Source organism: Carcharhinus amblyrhynchos, chromosome 21, assembly GCF_965287045.1.
Source record: "Carcharhinus amblyrhynchos chromosome 21, sCarAmb.v2.hapA, whole genome shotgun sequence".
NCBI lineage: Eukaryota > Metazoa > Chordata > Chondrichthyes > Carcharhiniformes > Carcharhinidae > Carcharhinus > Carcharhinus amblyrhynchos.
In genome coordinates, this window is record NC_137344.1 from 31,189,464 (window position 1) to 31,209,487 (window position 20,024).

The following is a 20,024-nucleotide window of genomic DNA, read 5'->3' on the forward strand; positions in this document are numbered from 1 at the left end:
ACCCTTACAAAACTCCACCCCAAACACACAACCCTTACAAAACTCCACCCCCAAACACACAACCCTTACAAAACTCCACCCCCAAACACACAACCCTTACAAAACTCCACCCCCCAAACACACAACCCTTTCAAAACACCACCCCAAACACACAACCCTTTCAAAACTCCACCCCCCAAACACACAACCCTTTCAAAACTCCACCCCCAAACACACAACCCTTACAAAACTCCACCCCCAAACACACAACCCTTACAAAACACCACCCCAAACACACAACACTTACAAAACTCCACCCCCAAACACACAACTCTTACAAAACTCCACCCCCAAAACACACAACCCTTACAAAACTCCACCCCCAAACACACAACCCTTACAAAACTCCACCCCAAACACACAACCTTTACAAAACTCCACCCCAAACAAAATCCTTACAAATCTTTCCACCCCATCCCACTATTCTCATATAAATCAAATTACGGTCGATGTCCCATAATTAACAAGCAGGACATAATGAATTAACAACAGGTTTAGAGTTTGGATATCATAAAAATCACCCGGGGGGCATATTCCTTTTCTGTAAAGTACGCTTTGAAATGAACTGCTTCAGGCCGATTTCATTTTCAATTTGAAGGGTTTGTTTTTAAAATGTAAAACAGAGGAAGTCTTTTAATTTAGCTGTGGGAAGGGGTGGTGACACAGTACCGGTTAGAGGCGGGAGCATTGTTATAGTGAGAGTAAGCTGCCTCCTCCCTCTCTCTCCCAGCTGGAGTGTGTGCGGCCAATACGTGCTGCTTGTCAGGTTCGCAATGTCGCTGTGTAGAGAGGAGGCGGCACCAATGTGAAGGACGGGGCGTCTTGCGGCAGCCAGGCTGACTGACTGACTGACTCATAGCGGAGGCTGTGACACTCGGGGAGGATCCACAAACCGAAAGGAAGGAAGGAAGGAGGAATAACAATTAACAAGAAAGAAGAGATGGCATTAACAGCAAATGCTGCTTTCTGACATGCCGGTACAATCTCTGGCTTTGACCTACACAAGGCTGTCGGTGGGCATCAGCTGTTCACTCCGTTTAGGAAGCCAGCGAAAGAAAATTAAGGTGATTTATTTCTTGTCGGTGTGGATCTAACTTGTCATTTTTTTTTAAACTGTTGTTGTTCGGACTGCCTTTTGGGTTTTGTTCTGGGGGATGTGACGGGTTAACTCTCTCCCTGAGTCCCCCATAGGGGAGGGGAATGATGGGGGTATGTTAGCTGCAATTTTTTTTTGGAGAAGTAAGCAGTGTCTCGTGGTGTTAAATATCTGGGGCTGTGTGAACTCTCCTCAACTTCAAAGCGGTCTCTTTGTATCCACAGCCTGGTGGCTAAAACAGTGAAGGCAGGACTCCCCGGACCAGACACACGCCGTGGAAGAGAGAGGAACAACAGAACGAGGAGAGGGGACAGAAAAGGCCCCTTGCGTAGACATGAAGTGTGATAAATGCACTAAGAATGTAAGGAAAATCCCTTTGTCCTTGGTTTAGTTTCATTTTTCTTGCTCTTGTAACAATGCAGAGATGGTTTCAGGGATTTTATTATTTTGTACAAGACCTTTTTGACGAGCCGGATTCCGCACTGCATATTTCTTTTTTGTATTTGAATTTAGAAATGCACTAAAAAACAGAAGAATAATGAAAATGAAAGTCTGCTCAACGACACGAAGAGCGGCACCACCAGCGAAATAGATGAGGTGAGGCACTTAGAGAGAGGCTCATCTTGTTGTTTGTTGATAAATTATCTATTACTGATTGCACTTTATTTTTAAAACAGGAAAGTGAATTTCATAAACTAGCCAATGCCAAAATATTTCTCAGCGACTGCCTGGCCTGTGATAACTGCGTGACATCGACAGAAAGTCGGCAGATTGCCCACCAGTGTCAAGAGGAGTTTTTCACTGTTCTCAACCTCAACCAGGTAAAATAAATTGGACAGCGAAAGCGTTTGTCTTGGCCATTACTGTGGCGAGTTTAAAGGCGTGTTGGTGTCTAAAAGAAAAATCCACCAGTTTTATGACGAAGCGTAGATGTCATGAATTGCAAATCGCCACAGATTGCTGCACGTTTAATCTTGCTGTCAGTCTCACCATGTGTTCCAAGCAATTGCTGGATTTGCACTGGGAATATAGTTTAAACCTGTCACAAAGTTACGGTTGGCATTGCACGGCTTAAGGACCCTCTTCAAGACCAGATTTCTGTTCCTGTTGTGCCACTTGATCTTGGTGAACCAGAACAACGCAATCTGACTCCCATTGATAGTAAATTTTCTGTGGCCGTTTTAACTTTTTAAACTTGTCTTCCAAAAGCGCCCTTCCTGTCACTTACTGTTTCTTCCAATCTCTTTTGTTTTATTTGATTTGAATGCCCCCTATTTCCTACTGTTGTCCATTACGATTATCTCTCCTGGTCCTTGGATAAAAGGATAGATTATTGGTTGCGTACTTCACCAAGATCCTAGCTGTCCTCTTGCCCTTGTCATGCTATTATCCATTTACACTGTTTGGAATAGAAGGTCAGGGAGAGTGGGAGGGTGGAATCCAGCTGGTGGTGTTTAACAGAGGTGTCATATTGCACTAAATTCTCAGCCATAGTAATTTCAAAGTTGTGTCAACTAGGAATTGAGAGAGAGAGATGCACACTTGGCTAACCATTGAAGTTCAGTGTCAGACAGAAGTTACCTCTTGTATACTTCCCGGAATAAGGCAGTAGTATAGCTCAAATCTTTTGAGTTCATGGTCTACCACAATATGCCAACTTGAATGCCTGCAAATTTTCAATATATTTGGTGACTGCGCAACAAAATGCGTGATGTGCAGGTTTGCTCCTAGGCATGTTTTATTTCTAACTTCAGTGCTTGACCTTGGTATAATATACACAGACATACACAAGTATAGGTGTCAGGCTGTTGCACAATCTGTAGCATGTCCTTTGATAACCCAGTCTTCCTTCTAAGAACTGTTGGGGAAAGGTGCTTGACTCATATACACACCTCTTATGATACAGATTACAGTTCAAGTTCTTTATCAAATGAGTTGTTTACATGGATTGTGAGATGTGTTTAAAGGCCAGTGGGAGCAAAGTTGAAAATGATCTAGTTGTACCCATTAACGTGGGAGGTTCTTTGTATTATTTACTCAAACAGGAACAGAGGCAGTTGACACATGAATCTTCAAAAGGTCAACCTCAAAGCCATGTAGGACACCACCTGAATCGAAGTCTAAAATTGAGTTTGAACTTCAATTTCAGCTGGGATTTTGTTTCTATTGTTTGTTTGCTGGTTCACAGTTAATTTCCCAAATTAAATTTCTATCTAAAATATCCATAAGTGTTTTATTGTTGAATTTAAATCTCTTTGGAAGATTAAAGATTTTCTCAAGGGTTGACACCTGTGGGCAAAGATTGGGTCCATTTGATTTGATTGACCTAAAACATTCATGAGAGTTTGAACGTTAGATGCAGTCTGTTACTGTACTGACAGAGATTTCACCTTCTTGGCTCCAGTCAAGTTGGGTAAATGGACCATCACGCAAACCAGCTTCCCATCCATTGACTCTGTCTACACTTCCCACTTCCTCGGCAAAGTAGCCAGGATAGCTAAGGAGTCTACGCACCTGATGTTCTCTCTTCTACCTTTCTTCCTTCTGGAAAAACATACAAAAGTCTGAGGTCACATATCAACCAACTCAAAAACAGCTTTTTCCCCTGTGGTGTCAGACTTTTGAATGGACTTACCTTGCACTAAGTTGATCTTTCTTCACACTCTGCGACACTACATTCTGCACTCTTTCATTTCCTTCTGTATGAATGGTATGTTTTGTCTGTATAGCACACAAGAAACAATACTTTTCACTATTAACTTTTCACTGTTTTCTCTGTGCTTTCATGTGACAAGTCAAAATGTATTCAAGGCTTGGTTTGTACAGATTTTACCCTGATCATTAGAGAAGTGACAGTTGAAAGGCACAATACAATGATGTTGTTTGGAACTTGCTGAGTCTTCATGAAATAAATGGGGTAGTTTTAGTTTCATGTCAAGTTGACTACTTTCAGTGCAGGGCTCGGAACAAGCCTATTGATGTAATATTCTATTCTATACCTATACATTAATACCACAGAACATGCGCTCTTAGGTTTTTTGGGTGCAATGAGTATGTTAATTTTTGTTAACTAGAATTTTGTTTTATCCTTTCATGGGATGTGCGCATTGTTGTCAAGGTCTGTATTTGTTGCCCCTCCCTAATTGCCTTTGAGCAGATGGTGGTGAGTCTCCTTTTATAGCGCATTCACAATGTTAGGAAGGGAATTGTAGAGTTTTGACCTGGCTCCAGTGAAAGAATGCTGATGTGGTTCCAAATTAAGACGGTGTATGACTTTGAAGAGAAACCGCTGCGTGATGGTGTTCCCTTGCACCTGCTCCTTCTAGGTGGTAATTATTGCAGGTTCAAATGGTGTTGCCTGTGGGATGAAACTGGAGCAGTTTTCTGTGCTTTCCAGATGGTGTGGAGATTGGACTTGCATGGTTCCTAGCTATGCCTTTCTTTCTGTGGGGTATGTGGAGCATTCTTTGTTCCATTCCTAATCTGATCATCTCTCCCAGTTATTTTACTGGTAGCTTGATGACCATATAGGTATCATTGTCTGCTCGTGCCCAAAACTGACCATCAGATTTGCTTCCAGTTTTCACCTTTCTCTTGTCTTTCAAATGGTCCATTTCTTCATTTCTGTCTCCATTTGTGATCGAGACTGTTGACTAATATTCATTATAAGCCCACTAACAGCCTTAACAGTGTTTCAATACCCAACTTAACACCTATTGTCCTTCAGTTCTGAAGTAGTTTGATTTGAAATGATACAGCAGATGGTGGAATTTGAACTAAATTAAAACCATTGTTAGAAAAACCCTTCTGGTTCCCCTATTAGCCTTGTAGTGAAGAAAATCTGCTGTTCTTACCTGGTCTGGCTTATGTATGACTCCAGTGCCACAGCAATGTGGTTGACTCTCAACCACCCTGAGAGATGGCTTCGCAGACCACTTAGTATCAATCGCACCTTCTCAAGGGCAGCTAGGGATGAGAAATAAAGTTGGCCAGCTAGCGATGCCTATGTCCCACGAATGAATAAAGAAAGCACTTCAGTCCATGTAGGATATCTAGGGATGAACACGAATATGCTGATCTGAACCTTGATGTACTTACATTAAGAACATCCAAGAGTCAAAAACCTACCTGAGCATTCAATTAAGTTTAATACATTTCAATTAACTAAGTTCTTCAAATTTAAGTTAGGCATTTATTGTAACTCATTTGCCAAACCATTGTTTGCAAAAGGTATACAGAATTTAATGTGAAAAGTACAAATTACCGTTAAGAGGTTTGAAAAAAAAATGAAGAAATGCCCATTTCACATTCAAAGGATTTGCTTCTATGAAGATCCCAGAATTGTAAATACCTGCATATTCATAGTTGGTTGATTTATGATGACATTAACAAAATTAAGTTGTTAGAAATGTTTGCTAAATTGTCGTTGAAATGGAATGTTCTTGAGTGGGTGTCACTTAGCGATTTCAGGTAAAGCTGGAATGTCGTACTTCTGGTGGAAGTGTTTCCATGACAAAAAGCTCTTATCGTCAACATTTGAATGGATTATTTATGCCATCAAGATTGCTTTGTGATTATTGTCCCACATTTTGCATTCAATCTGTAATTTGGGTATTATGTTGTTTTATTGGCAAAGTAATGTGTATATTGAAATTGAGCGCAGGCATCAAATGCAGCAAATTATTTTTGTTCAACTTTTTCCACATCTCTTCCAGAAAATGATGATTTCTGGGTGCCGGCTCCATGTGTTGAGGTTATATAGGGTTTCAATTATTTATCTACTGGTGGGCACCATAGTTAAGGATAATTCTCAGATCGCACAATGGCTCTTCCAATGACTCTGATCTAACTGAGCACCCATGGATCTTGTGTTCTCATCCTGTCCCAGTAGTATCCAGACCATTTGCATCTCCACCGATGTCCCGCAGAGATTGTCTGACTCAAAAAGTTTAAGAAATGTAATTTGACTTAAATTTTGCCAAATACCTCCTTCAGTCAATGTGAATTAATCCTACCAAATCTGTTACCCTATTTCCTCCTAGACTGCTCATGCTACATGAGTGCAGTACCACCCAAGTCTGAACCGCAGATACCCAATCCTATCCATTACTTGCATCTCCACGATATGCCCTGCCTTTTCTGCTGCTTCACCCACCCCCACTACTGAAATCTTTACTCATGCTTTTGCTATAGACTCCACTTCTTCAGGGCTTTAAATACCAGTTCTCAATACATTTGGAGCCTATGGGATACAATTACAGCAGGCCTTTAAGTGTAAAGTAACTACTTATTGATTTAATGGATTTGACTAATGGATATGTCCTTTCCTTTTTATGTAGAGATGTGATGTGTCCAAACACAAAGTGCTGGTCGTTTCAATTTCCCCTCAGTCAGTGCCCTATTTTGCTGCAAAGCATTGTGTAAACATTACTGATGTAATCCAAAGACTTTCTGGATTCTTGAAAGGTCTTGGTGAGTAATATTTGTTTTTAATATTTAGCTTTAGCTGGCTTAGATCAGATTGATTGTGATATGCAATCACAATGCCCTAAAATGTTCAATTGGAAAATAGAAATTATTGATTTCTTTTTTGAAGAATTTTTCTTGAGTAAATTCTTTTGTAAGAAAACATGAGAGAAAACTAAAAGGCCACGATGCTGGAATCTGAGACAAAAATAAGAAATGCTGGAAAATCTGAGCAGGTCTGATGGCATCTAAGGAGAATCAAAACTTTGGCTGTATTCTTACTCCACAGATTCTATCAAACTTGCTGAGATTTTCCAGCATCTTCTGTTTTTATATCTGACATAATCTGTGACATTCTACTGTACTACTTCTGAACAGCTAGCGCCTATCCTCGCCAAAGGTCCCACCATCAGCTTTGCCAAGAAGGTTCTTTTTAACCCAATGCACTGCTTGCAGATCAAGGCAAATTGCAAGTTTAAACCAGTACACTGGAAAATTATGCAATGTTTAACATGCCGCTATTTGGTACCTATACTGTATTTGAGCTTCTGAGCAGTTTTAAAGTGAAGTAGCTTCTCATTAGTACTTCAATCTCGCATTGAAAACAAATGTGCAGTTACACGTTTCTCTGCCTGAGGCTAGTAGCTGTTCCTTTGAACTAAACTTCCCACTCTGTTGTTCATCAGTTTGTCTGCAATCAGGATAGTAGACATAGTGAAGAGATTATATATTTCCAAATGGAAAATCTAATTACTGTTACATCAGATTCTAAGTAATTAGTTCTGTACTATAAAGTAGTTCAGTTGAAGTTTTAAGACTTCTGTTTGGAGTTTTCACATCCCCCCCCCACCTCCTTGTCTGCATGGGTTTTCTGAGTGCTCCGATCTCCTCCCACAAGTCCCAAGATGCGTAGATTAGATGAGTTAGCCATGGGAAACGTGGGGTTACGGGATGGAGTGGGGGAGAGGGCAAATCTAAGATGCTCTGTCAGAGTTGGTACAGACTCAATGGGCCAAATGATGTAGAGTCATAGAATTTTACAGCGTGGAAACAGGCCCTTCGGTCCAACATGCAGCCTTTTTTTAAAATTCCTAAACGAATCCCAATTGCCCACATTTGGCCCATATCCCCCTATACCCATTGTACCCATGTAACTATCTAAATGCTTTTTAAAAGATAAAATTGTACTCGCCTCTACTACTACCTCTGGCAGCTTGTTCCAGACACACACCACCATCTGTGTGGAAAAAATTGCCCCTCTGGACACTTTTGTATCTCTCCCCTCTCACCTTAAACCTATACCCTCTAGTTTTAGACTCCCCTACATTTGGGAAAAAATATTGACTATCTATCTTGTCTATGCCCCTCATTATTTTATAGACCTCTATAAGGTCACTCCTCAGCCTCCTATACTCCAGAGAAAAAAGTCCCAGTCTATTCAGCCCCTCTTTATAACTCAATTCATCAAGTCCCAATAGCATCCTAGTAAATATTTTCTGCACTCTTTCTAGTTTAATAATATCCTTTCCATAATAGCTTGACCAGAATTGCACACAGTATTCCAAGTGTGGCCTTACCAATGTCTTGTACAACTTCAAAAAGACGTCCCAACTCTTGTATTCAATGTTCTGACTGATGAAACCGAGTATGCCAAATGCGACCTTCACCACTGTCCACCTATGACTCCACTTTCAAAGAGCTATGAACATGCACCCCTAGATCTCTTTGTTCTGTAACTCTCCCCAACGTCCTACCGTTAACTGGGTAAGTCCTGCCCTGGTTCAGTCTACCAAAGTACATTACCTCGCATTTGTCTAAATTAAACTCCATCTGCCATTTGACAGCCCACTGGCCCAATTGATCAAGTTCCCACTGCAATTGGAGATAACCTTCCTCACTGTCCACCATGCCACCAATCTTGGTGTCATCTACAAACTTACTAACGATGCCCCCTATATTCTCATCCAAATCATTAATATAAATGACAAATAACAGTGGGCCCAGCACTGATCCTGAGGCACACCGCTTATCACAGGCCTCCAGTTTGAAAAACAACTCTGTACAACCACCCTCTGGCTTCTGTCAAGAAGCCAATTTTGCATCCATTTAAACACTTCACCCTGGTTCCCATGAAATTTAACAACATACCATGTGGTACCTTGTCAAAGGCCTTGCTAAAGTCCATGCAGACAACATCAACTGCACTGTCCTCATCTACCTTCTTGGTTACCCCTTCAAAAAACTCAATTAAATTTGTGAGGCATGATTTTCCACTCACAAAGCCATCCTGACTGTCCCTAATCAGTCCTTGCATCTCTAAGTGCCTGTAGATCCTGCCTCTCAAAATACTTTCCAACAACTTACCCACCACAGATGTGAGGCTAACTGGCCTGTAATTCCCCAGGCTTTTCCCTGCAGCCCTTTTTAAACAAAGGCACAGCATTTGCCACTCTCCAATCTTAAGGCACTCACCCATGACTATCAATAATTCAAATATCTCGGCTAGGGGACCCACAATTTTCTCCCAAGCCTCCCACAATGTCCTGGGATGTACTTCATCAGGTTCTGCAGATTTATCCACCTTGATGCACTTTAAGACTTCCAGCACCATCTCCTCTGTAAGATGCACACTTCTCAAAACATCAATATTTAATTCCCCAAGTTCCCTAACATCCATGCTTTTCTCAACAGTAAATACCGATGAGAAATATTCATTTAGGATCTCGCCCATCTCCTATAGATCCGCACATAGGTTACCTTGTTGATCCTTAACAGGGTCTACTCTTCCCTCGTTACTCTTTTTCCCTTTATGTATTTGTAGAAGCTTTTTGGATTCTCCTTTACCTTATTTGCCCTCCTGATTTCTCTCTTAATTCTACTCCCTGTACCCCTGTACTCTTCAAAGGATTCAGTTGATCCCAGCTGTCTATGCAAGTCATGTGTCTCTTTCTTCTTCTTCTTGACCAGGGCCCCAATGTCCCAAGTCATCCAGGGTTCCTGACTTCTGTCAGCCTTGCCCTTCACTCTGAGGAATGTGTTTACCCTGAACCCTTTTGAAAGCATGCCACTTACCAGACATCTCTTTTCCTTCCCACAGACTCCCACAATTAACTTTTGAAAGTTCCTGTCTGATACCATCAAAATTAACCTTGTCCCAATTTAGAATATTAACTTTTGGGACAGACCTATCATTCTTCATAGCTGTCTTAAATCTAATAAAATTACGGTCACTGGTCCTAAAGTGATCCCTCACTAGCACTTTTGTCACCTGCCCTTCCTTATTTTCCAAGAGGAGGTCAAGTTTTGCCCTCTCTCTAGTCAGGCCATCCACATACTGAATGAGAAATTCCTCCTGAATACTCAACAAATTTCTTTCCATCCAACCCTCTAATACAATGACTGTCCCAGTCAATATTGGGAAAATTAAAATCTCTGACTATTACCACCCTATTTTACTTGGAGCTATCTGTAATCTCCTTACATATTTGCTCCTCAATTTCCTGCTGACTATTTGGGGGCCTATAGTACAACCCTATCAAAGTGATTTCCCCCTTCTTATTTCTCAGTTCTACCCATGTAGATTCAATGGCCGAACCCTCGGATATATCCTCTCTCAGTATGGCCATGATGCTTTCCCTAATCAAAAGTGCAACTTCCCCTCCTCTCTCACCTCCTGTTCTATCTTTCCTATAACATCTGTACCCTGGAACATTAAGCTGTCAATCCTATCCCTCCCTTAACCATGTTTCAGTAATTGCTATAATATGCCAGTCCCACGTACCCATAAATGCCCTGAGTTCATCTGCCTTGTCCGTCAGGCCTCTTGGATTGAAGTAAATGTAGTTTAATTTGGACTTCCCTTGCTCTGTCTTGCTTCTGTCTGATCTTTCTGGTACTTGGATTACTGACATTGACTTTACTAATTAATGTGCTATCTATAGCTTCTCTTCTGTCTCCCTACTACTTTGGATCCCAGCCCCTGCCAAACTAGTTTTAAACCCTCCCAAGTGGCTCTAGCAAATCTCCCCGCCAGGATGTTAGTCCCCCTCCAGTTCAGATGTAACCCATCCCTCTTGAACAGGTCAGCCCTTCCCCAGAAAAGATCCCAGTGATCCAAAAATCTAAATCCCTGCTGCTGGACCAGCTCTCAAGCCAGGCATTCATCTGCCTAATCCTCCTATTCCTACTCTCACTGGCACATGGTACTGGTGGTAGTCCTGAAATTACTACCTTCAAGGTCCTGCACTTTAGCCTTCTGCCTAACTCTCTCTCTATTCACATTTCAGGACCTCATCCCTTTTCCCACCTATGTCATTGGTACCAATATGTACAAGACCTCTAGCTGTTCACCCTCCCCCTTAAGAATGTCCTGCAATTGCTCAGAGACGTCCTTGACCCTGGTACCAAGGAGGCAACACACCATCCTGGAGTCTCGACTGTAGCCACAGAAATGCCTGTCTGTACCTGTAACTAGCAAGTCTCCTGTTACTACTGCTTGCTTGCTCTTTGCTCGACTCTTTCCCACAGCAGAACCAGCTGTGGTGTCACAGGCCTGTCTTCTGCTGGTATCTCCCCCTGACAGGCTATCCCCCTCAACAGCATTCAAAATGATATCCCTGTTTGAAAGGGGAATAGATACAGGAGACTCCTGCACAACCTGCCTGCCTTTCCTGGCAGTCACCCATCTACTTGTCTGAACCTGTGGTGACAACCTCCCTGTAACTAGTGGCTATCTAGTATCTTCACTGTAGGGATTCTGTGGAGTAAGATAAATTGACTATTGTTCATAATTAATGTTATACATTTCGTTTTTCAGGAGTACATTATGTCTTTGATATGACATTGGCAGCTGATTTCAGCCTTCTCGAGAGTCAAAAAGAATTTGTTCAGCGTTTTTACCAGAGAAGCCAAGACGAACAAGCTTTACCAATGTTTGCCTCCGCTTGCCCAGGTAATCCACTTCATAATTTAAAAATGTGTTGCTGAAGGAACAGACGCATAATTACATTTAAAATTTTTGGTGCCACGCAAGCAGCTGTCCAGTATATCAGTGTCTCTATCAGTAAGTGTGTTTCGTTTCATGAATGTGAATGAACTATAAATTGTACAGCTTTGCTCAATTAGTACAATTTCTTTTCAAATATATATTTTTGTGTTTTATGACACTACCATCCATCTGTAAAACCATTTGAAACTCATGAAACATATCAAAGCAGAAAATGAGATGTAGGCTTGGTTTTACAGTAGCGCTGCAACACGTCCCACCCTGTGTTATCAGTGGCTGCCTGGCCAAGAAGTGGTTAAGATAAGTAGACCCATAATATCAACTGCCACTAGGATATGTTACATGTCATTCCTGTAGTGACCTTTTTTGTTTTACACTGATCATCAGCCTCATAGCTGTGTATAAATATTTCCTTCTCTTCTGCCCCATATTGTCCAACTTGTGTACATTTGCCTTTTGTCTTCACAAAATACAGGTCCAGAACATTGATTTCATGGTTGATGTAGTGTACTTGGGAACATTAAGAAAATGCCATTCATGCCCTCGAGGCTGGTCTGTCATTCAGTGAGATCATGGCTGATCTGGTTATGCCTTAACTCCACTCTTCTGGCTGACCCCGTAACGTTTGACTCCCTTGTGAAACACACAATCTGTCCAACTCCGCCTTGAATACATTCAATGATCCGGTCCCACTGCCATGAGGAAGAAAGTTTTTCATTTAGGATAGAGAATATTTTAAGACGACCTGCCTTTTATTTTTATTGCAATGTTAATATAAGCCTTACTTGTGACCAATAAATAAACTTTAACTTTTATTTTAAATTTTAAGATTGGATAGTACGTCTCATAAGTTTGATATCTTTTATCATTGGTACCATGGGCAGCCTTCATGGTTCATGAGACAATGGTTAATGCTGTTTGATTTTGAGCTATATTATTATTCATCATTGAGTTATATACATACCATGATCAGATGACACAGAATCTATTCCTTGGGAAAATATCTAATTATCAAAGCGTATTTCCCAAATGAGAAACTTAGAGTAAGCAGGGAGATTATTCAGCTCATCATGACAGTCTGTGAGCTCTTATCCATGGCAATCCAAAACTAATCCCAGTGTCCTGTTCTCCTCTCATCAACCTGTATTTTTCTCTGCTTTGAATGTGTAAACAATCTTCCCGCAGAAGTGCAGTGGTCTCTACCTCAGTGACTTTCCTGGGGCAAACTTTAACAACTCCCAGCATAAAGTCATTTATTCAAACCCATTCCTTATGCCCACTTATTGGTATTTTAAACTGATAGCTCCTTGTTACTGATTCTTTAAAATAGAGAAATAATCTTCTTTTAAAACTTTTCTTCACTTTAGAAAAATCACTTGAATCATCTTGAGTTTCTCTACTCCAAAGAAGATAGTCTGTTTAAAAACATCTCCTCTATAATTCCATGATCCCTGGTAATATGCTGGTGAATCCATGCTTTGCAATCACTATGGTATGAATGCCTGTCACAGTTTTCAAGATCAGTTGAAAGACTCAGCCTTGACGTGTATTTACTGAAAGGCAGAACTAAATTCATGTTGATTTTGATCGGGGAAAGCTTGGTTGTATTCCCTGTGTGATTTGACATTTATGTTGTAGCCTGTCTGATAAATTTAAGGGGTCTTGTCTTAAACAATATAAATACTGGATTAAATAAGGAGTGCTACTGATCTGCTCATAGATAGAGGTAGATGTTTCTGTCCAAGAACCATTGCTTGAAGGAGAGGAAATCCCTCATTAAGTATTCCTTTTGTGTTCCTAAAAGATGTCATGCGAAATGAAAATCACTTTCCCAGAAGAAAATGTATATTAGGTGTGCATTAATTTCTTGAAGTGTGTCTTTTAAATTCAAAAACCTATTGGCTGCTTTGAACTTAGTGGCAAAAAATTCTCTCTCTAACTCTTTCAAATTAACTGCTGCTCACTACCTCTCATCTCCAGCTCACAGTATCTCCCACTCACTGCCTTTCCAGACTTGCTGCTCCACCTTGCTATCTCTCCTGATTTGCCTCTTCACTCCTACTTGCTGACTCCACACACCCCAACCACCACTATTCCTTCTCACTGTGAGTCAGGGCTCAGGAGAGAGGTAACGAAAGAGAGGGAACAAGTGGGGGAGGGTCAATGAGCAGTGGGTGTGATTCTTCTAAAGAAATTGAGCATACTCAGTAACCATGTTAAAATGAAAATGGCAGCAAGCGCTGTTGGGGAGGATCCCTAATTTTAGCAATCATGTTAAAGCAAGACTCATTATTAGAAAACACTTCAAATGGGGCACACCTTTACTGAAAAATAAATCATTTCCAATGGACTAAAGTTTTTAAGTTGTGTAGAATAGTTTTCTGCCCTTCATGTAAAGTTTAAAAAAACAGAATTGAGAAGTCAATTCAGTAATGTTGTTTTCAAACCAATACTAGTGAGAAATTTGTTTCCTCAATCCTGCACCCAACCATGATTCAGCAGAAATGATTATTGTATCTGTAAGACAATGATAGTTAATCATTCCAGTTGCCTCTCCCTCTCTCTCTCTCTCTCAATTGACTGCAGCAAGTGTTTTGTTTTAAAAATTTGCTAAGTGCTGTGATTGTAAAAGACCCACACGGACAATTTTTCTTGTAAGTTTTTTAAATTGACGATCAGGAAATAATTTTTATTCTTAACACACTTTTAGGTGAGAATAATAAAACCACTTGCATGCACCAAGAGACTCCTACACAAATAGGTGACAGGGAGGGAGATTAAGTTATTTAACTGTCCAAAGAAAGTCAGTCATACGGATCTGGTTAATGTTTTGGATCTTGTTCAGTGATGTTTCTGGATTCTGTGCAAATGTAACTTAGTCTTGGACAATCTTGGTCTTTTCCTCAAGTCAGCAGCTGCCTGGATGAGGGCAGCCTGCTGTTTTGGCTGGTCAAATCCTGACTGGGCACCCACTTGCAGAACAGCTGGAGAGGGTCCACAAGTTGTCTTCTCATTGTGTTCCACTCACGGTCTGTCACACTCTGACCCTGGAACAGAGATTGCTTTTCACTCTGTTTCCTATCACATCATCTCCATTGACCAGTGAGCCAGTTACTAAATACAGTCAGCAAGCTGGGGCATCCTCACTCCACATCCAGTGATTAGGGTAAGCAGTCAGTGAGGTCCCTTTCTCAACTGGAGTCCGTTATCCAAAGTAAGTTGGACTACTCAATCGACACCCACCAAAATAAAAATATTGGCTGAAATTTTACCATCCCTTCCATCACAGGAATTGGAGCAGGCGAGGGACGGATCATGGAAAAGTTTGTTGACCTCGGGCGGGATTTTATGGTTTCAGGATGTGGGGCTCTAAAATCCCATCCAATTTGCCTACACGTTTGTGAGCAGTACAGGGGATGGACCATTTAAACTTGCTCTAGATGACTGTCCTGGTGGGCTATTTCCAGATAGAATAACTCCTTACTGATTGCTTTTTAATTTGCATGGTGAAGTTATGCAAATACTTGGCCACCTTGAGATCTGCTCTTCAGGACACTTAAAATGCTGTTGTTGGTTTTGATGTGGAGAAGCCGGCATTGGACTGGGGTAAACACAGTAAGAAGTCTCACAACACCAGGTTAAAGTCCAATAGGTTTATTTGTAGCAAAAGCCACTAGCTTTCGGAGCGCTGGCTGCCCATTCATCAGGTGAGTGGAAGTTCTAATCAGAAACAGGGCACATAAAGACACAAACTCAATTTACAGAATAATGAGTTTGTGTCTTTATATGCCCTGTTTGTGATTAGAACTCCCACTCACCTGATGAAGGGGCAGCCAGCGCTCCGAAAGCTAGTGGCTTTTGCTACCAATTAAACCTGTTGGACTTTAAACTTGTGTTGTGAGACTTCTTACTGTCTGTTTTATCCAGTGGGTTCAGCTAACCCAGTATTACAAGCCATTTGTGATAAAAAGCATGGTTTTATAACAGCGCTAATCACTTAAAACCAGCCCCAATGGGCAGGATGTGTTACTTGTGTGCCTGATATCTGACCCCAAAATAATGCTTGTTTTGGAACACAATCACTACGGGGAAACTCTCAGAACAGTGGAATTACGTTCCTCACAGCATGTCCGGTGAGGGCAAACATTCCTGCCAACTCATGGGAGTGACCGACCAAGATAGAGAAGGTCGGTCTCAAGCCAGGGACTCTCATCAGTTGGTGGGAAGGCATCTAATACATTGAGAGACTTTGTCAGGGACATGGAGATGTAAAGTTAAGATGTCGAGTAGAGTGCAGAAACCACGTAATCCTTCACATAACACAAGCCCTGTATGTGACAGTCTGTAGATCATGCAGCCATGTCAGAACCAGAGTGGAGGCAAGTCCATCCTCAATCTTAAGGGGCTACCGAAGAGGAAGCGATTGAGATCACGTCTGTCTTGTACATGATGACTCTTAATGTTGCATGCATTACAATTTTCAGTTCTGCTTTAAATATTCTGCGGAGTTCAGCATCACTGCTTACTTCCCTAAAGAGATCTAATAATCACATGGTGAGAAGTTACCTCTGATTAATCATATATCTGAAAAGTATGCCAATTACATGTTTATCATCTGAACTGCATATCTTGCACAATGCTTGGGTGGAGTCTAAACACTTTAGAGAGGTTAAGCTGGTTTATTTTTCAGAAGGAAGTGAATGTACTGAGTCACAGTGATAATCTAATCTCAGTAATTCAATTCCTCCTTGTGAGCAATAAACATATGTTACATTCCCTATTAATGAGTCATTTTATTTTTCCTTGATTTTCTGATTCTGACTGGGTGAAGGCACGAGGTAAGCACACTTTTTTCCCCCTCGTGTTTAAGCTTATCAACAAGTGATGCAGTTAGTAGCTGCAGCTCTGTTCTTGGAGCACTTTGTAAAATATTACATTAAATCTTAAAGAAGACAATACCAATGCGAGTTGCCCTGGTTTTTGTCTTCTCCTGAAGGTGTTTAAATATCGGTGTTGGTGGTTCATTGAAATCTATTTAAGCAATCCCAACTATTAGCATTCTGAAAGAGACGTAATGCACATTGGATATCTAGAAAGGGTGGCTGGTAGGGAAAGAGAGATGGGAACCAACTTACTCAATAATTCCAAAATAAAATCAATCCAATTAAACAAAGCAGGTTATTTAACTACAGGGAAGTAATAATTGTCATGTGATGACAAGTCCCTGTGTCAGTAGCTAGTTTAAAAGAACAGTCAAATGAGCAACCAAAGAGCCCTTCACTGTTATATCCCCAAATGTTGCAGCCATCACAGTTCCTGGAAAGTGGTACAACAAACTCTTACACTATTGATCTAAAAAGTGTCATCTCATCTTTTGCAGGCTGGATTCGTTATGCTGAAAAAGCCCTTGGCAGCCTTGTACTTCCCCACATCTGCACTGCTAAATCCCCCCAGCAGATCATGGGGTCTCTGATAAAGGACTATTTTGCCAAAAAGCAGGTAATAATGGTGTGATTGATTGAGGTGTTAGCCTTGATCACAGTTCCCTTTTTTGTGTTTTGCTTTATTGTTTCATGGGATGTGAATGTCACTGGCAAGACCAGCATTCCCTAATTGCCCTTGAACTGATTGGCTTCCTAGACCATTTTGGAGGACAGTTGAGAGTCAACCACATTGTTGATGGTTTGGAGTCACCGGTTGACTAGACTGGTAAGGTCAGCAGATATTCTTAATGAGCCAGATGATCCTTATAATAATTGTTACGGTCCCATTATTGAGACTAGCTTCATATTCCAAATCCATTAATTTAGTTTAAATTCCACCACTGCCATGGTAGGATTTGAACTGTGTCCCAGAGCAGTAGCTTGAGCCTTTGGAATGCTAGTTCAATAACATTGCCACAACGTCACTATCTCCCCCTCTGCGATAGGACTTTGACCGTCAACGTGGATTTTGGATTCCTGTTGCCCAGGTTAACAATCCGCAATTCAGCAAATCTTAAAAACAAAACAAATTGACTTCTGTCATCCCGTATCGACTATTGGTGGAAACTTGTTGGCACAAAATACTGGTGTGTTGGTCAACGTGTCACTGAACATTGCTTTCATTCAATGAATCATTTTCAGTGTGAGGCGTGAAAAGTGCCTTCCCATTCTTTCATGGAACCCACTCATTGAGCACCTTCTGATAGCCGAAACAATTCTGAATAAGACTAATAGCTTTCTTCAATTGCTGGCTTAATGGCACTTTGCTATGCTCTCGCGAATGGCAGTTTACCCCAGTCTTTTTGGGCTGCAGGACCTGCCCAAGGTCTGTGTGGAGTTTGCACGTTCTCCCCGTATCTGCATGGGCTTTCTCCCACAATCCAAAGATGTGCTGGTTAGGTTAATTGGCCATGCTAAACTGACCCTCATTTCAGTGGGATTAGCAGGGTAAGTGTGTATGGTTAGGGGATAGGGTGGGTTTGTTGTTGGTACAGGCTGGATGGGCCGAATGGGCTCCTTTTTGTACTGAAAAGATTCTATGAAGGTATTTTCCACAAGATGAATGATTTCATCTGAAGGATTCTGCTGAGAAAAGGCAAACGTTAGAACTGTAATGGCTCATTTATTAGCAAAATTTAGAAAATGTCAGCATGTTGAACAGTTCAACATTGACCAATTGGCTTGTTATTTATTCCTTATAAGATCTAATTAGTATTCTGTAAACTGTGTGTGCCTTTTATATTCTCTGTTTGTGATCAGAACTCCCACTTACCTGACGAAGGGGCAAACCCCAAAAGCCAGTAGCGTTTACTATGAAATAAACCTGTTGGACTTTAACCTGGTGTTGTGAGACTTCTTACTATAGGGAAAAGGCCAGGGAGTGATACTCGAATTGCTGCCTCAGGGGCACTAGCACATACGTGATGGTACAAATGGCTGTCTCCTGTGCTATAACTATTTATACGCTTCCGTGTGAGGATTGCACAACTAAAATGCTGCAAGGTTCTTTAAGAATAATGTTCCTTTTAATACAATCCTTCAATCAGAAAATAGGGTGGAAAATATCACAAATTATAAATGATGAGATATAAATTTTTAACTTGCAGCTCAGTCTATTGAGAAATAATTGCACCTGTGCCCAGTAAATATTTAAGAACTATAAGCATATTTCAGCATTGAGTATGTTAGCAGGTTGAGCACTGACTTGTTTTGGCATTTTTTTGACTCTTTGCAGCAACTCTCGCCTGAGAAAATCTTCCATGTAGTTATAACGCCTTGTTACGACAAAAAATTGGAGGCACTTGGAGAAGACTTTTACAGCACTGTAAACCAAATACAGGGTGTTGACTGTGTATTAACTTCAGGTAACATTTACAACACATTTTTTTTGGAAGTTTGATCCAGAGTGTGTGAGCACATAAACAAGAGGGAGAAAGTCGTAAGATGTAATGTGGTTAGGTGAAGAATGTGAATGTTTAAATAATAGGGTTAAACGCAAAATATTTTCTCTCCACTGATGTTTTTGGATCTGCTAAGTGTCTATCATTTTCTGTTGTTTTGGATTTTCAGCTCCTACAATGTTTTGTTATTTTTAGATTTTTGGGAGAATCTACTAATCATTTCTAAATGATTAGAAACTGTGTAGTATCAGAAAAACCATGGTGTAAACTATACAGAAATCACGAGAAGCTAGTGGACAGGCACATGAAGATAATGAAAAGCTAATTGAAATTTTACCCTTCAAGAGAACTGGGCAGAAGTCAAGTTTCAGTTGTGCCCGGAATACCAAGCACTGGTGTGTTTTTGGGTGGGGGGGGGGGTGGAATTTTCCCACCCGCCACGGGAATCATAGGCAGGGGGTGGACCATGCAAAGGCCCGTTGACATCAGGTGGGATTTTCATACTTTGCGGCAAGTGTAACTGGAAAGTCCACTCTGCACATCAGAAACTATATAATGGGATGTAACTTATGAGTTTCCGAGGGTCTGATTTTTGGGGGTATCCCAAAGGTGCATTGACAAATCCCTCTCGGAAGTTCCCAAGTATGGGACTCCTGCATCTCCTTCTTCTTGAGGGCAGTGAGGATGGGCAATAAACGCTAACCTCACCAGTGACACCCACATCCTGAGAAAGCTAACTTCCTCCGGATACTTATCCGGAGTTAGAAAGCATCCGAAAATGCGATTATAGATCGCAAACTTTGGATAGTTTGGCCAGGGTTTTGCCAATAGTTACCCGCTTCAAAAAAAAATTAGAATTAAAACCTAACTTCTGGGTAGCTATTGTAAACACCCAGACTGACACCATCCTCTGCCAAAGATTTCCTCGGTGGCACCATGAAAGCACGATGGTTACAAAGGTTGGTCTGAGGTTGATGAGAAGATATTGGAAAGAGAATTTGGGGATTTAATATGTAACACATGGTGCTGGTTTA

At 41.0% G+C, this 20,024-nt stretch overlaps 1 protein-coding gene across 1 annotated transcript in view; it reads left to right on the forward strand.

The window, feature by feature from the left end:
- The first annotated feature begins 774 nt into the window (after window positions 1-774).
- The window catches only part of narf (nuclear prelamin A recognition factor), a 29,334-nt gene continuing 10,084 nt past the window's right edge, over window positions 775-20,024 (forward strand). Inside the window, exons 1-8 of the mRNA XM_080208926.1 lie at window positions 775-1,103; window positions 1,360-1,496; window positions 1,649-1,732; window positions 1,813-1,956; window positions 6,475-6,607; window positions 11,418-11,552; window positions 16,987-17,105; window positions 18,825-18,954. Coding sequence (XP_080065052.1) covers window positions 1,470-1,496; window positions 1,649-1,732; window positions 1,813-1,956; window positions 6,475-6,607; window positions 11,418-11,552; window positions 16,987-17,105; window positions 18,825-18,954 — 772 coding nt within the window. The 5' untranslated portion in view covers window positions 775-1,103; window positions 1,360-1,469. The remainder of the gene's footprint in view (window positions 1,104-1,359; window positions 1,497-1,648; window positions 1,733-1,812; window positions 1,957-6,474; window positions 6,608-11,417; window positions 11,553-16,986; window positions 17,106-18,824; window positions 18,955-20,024) is intronic.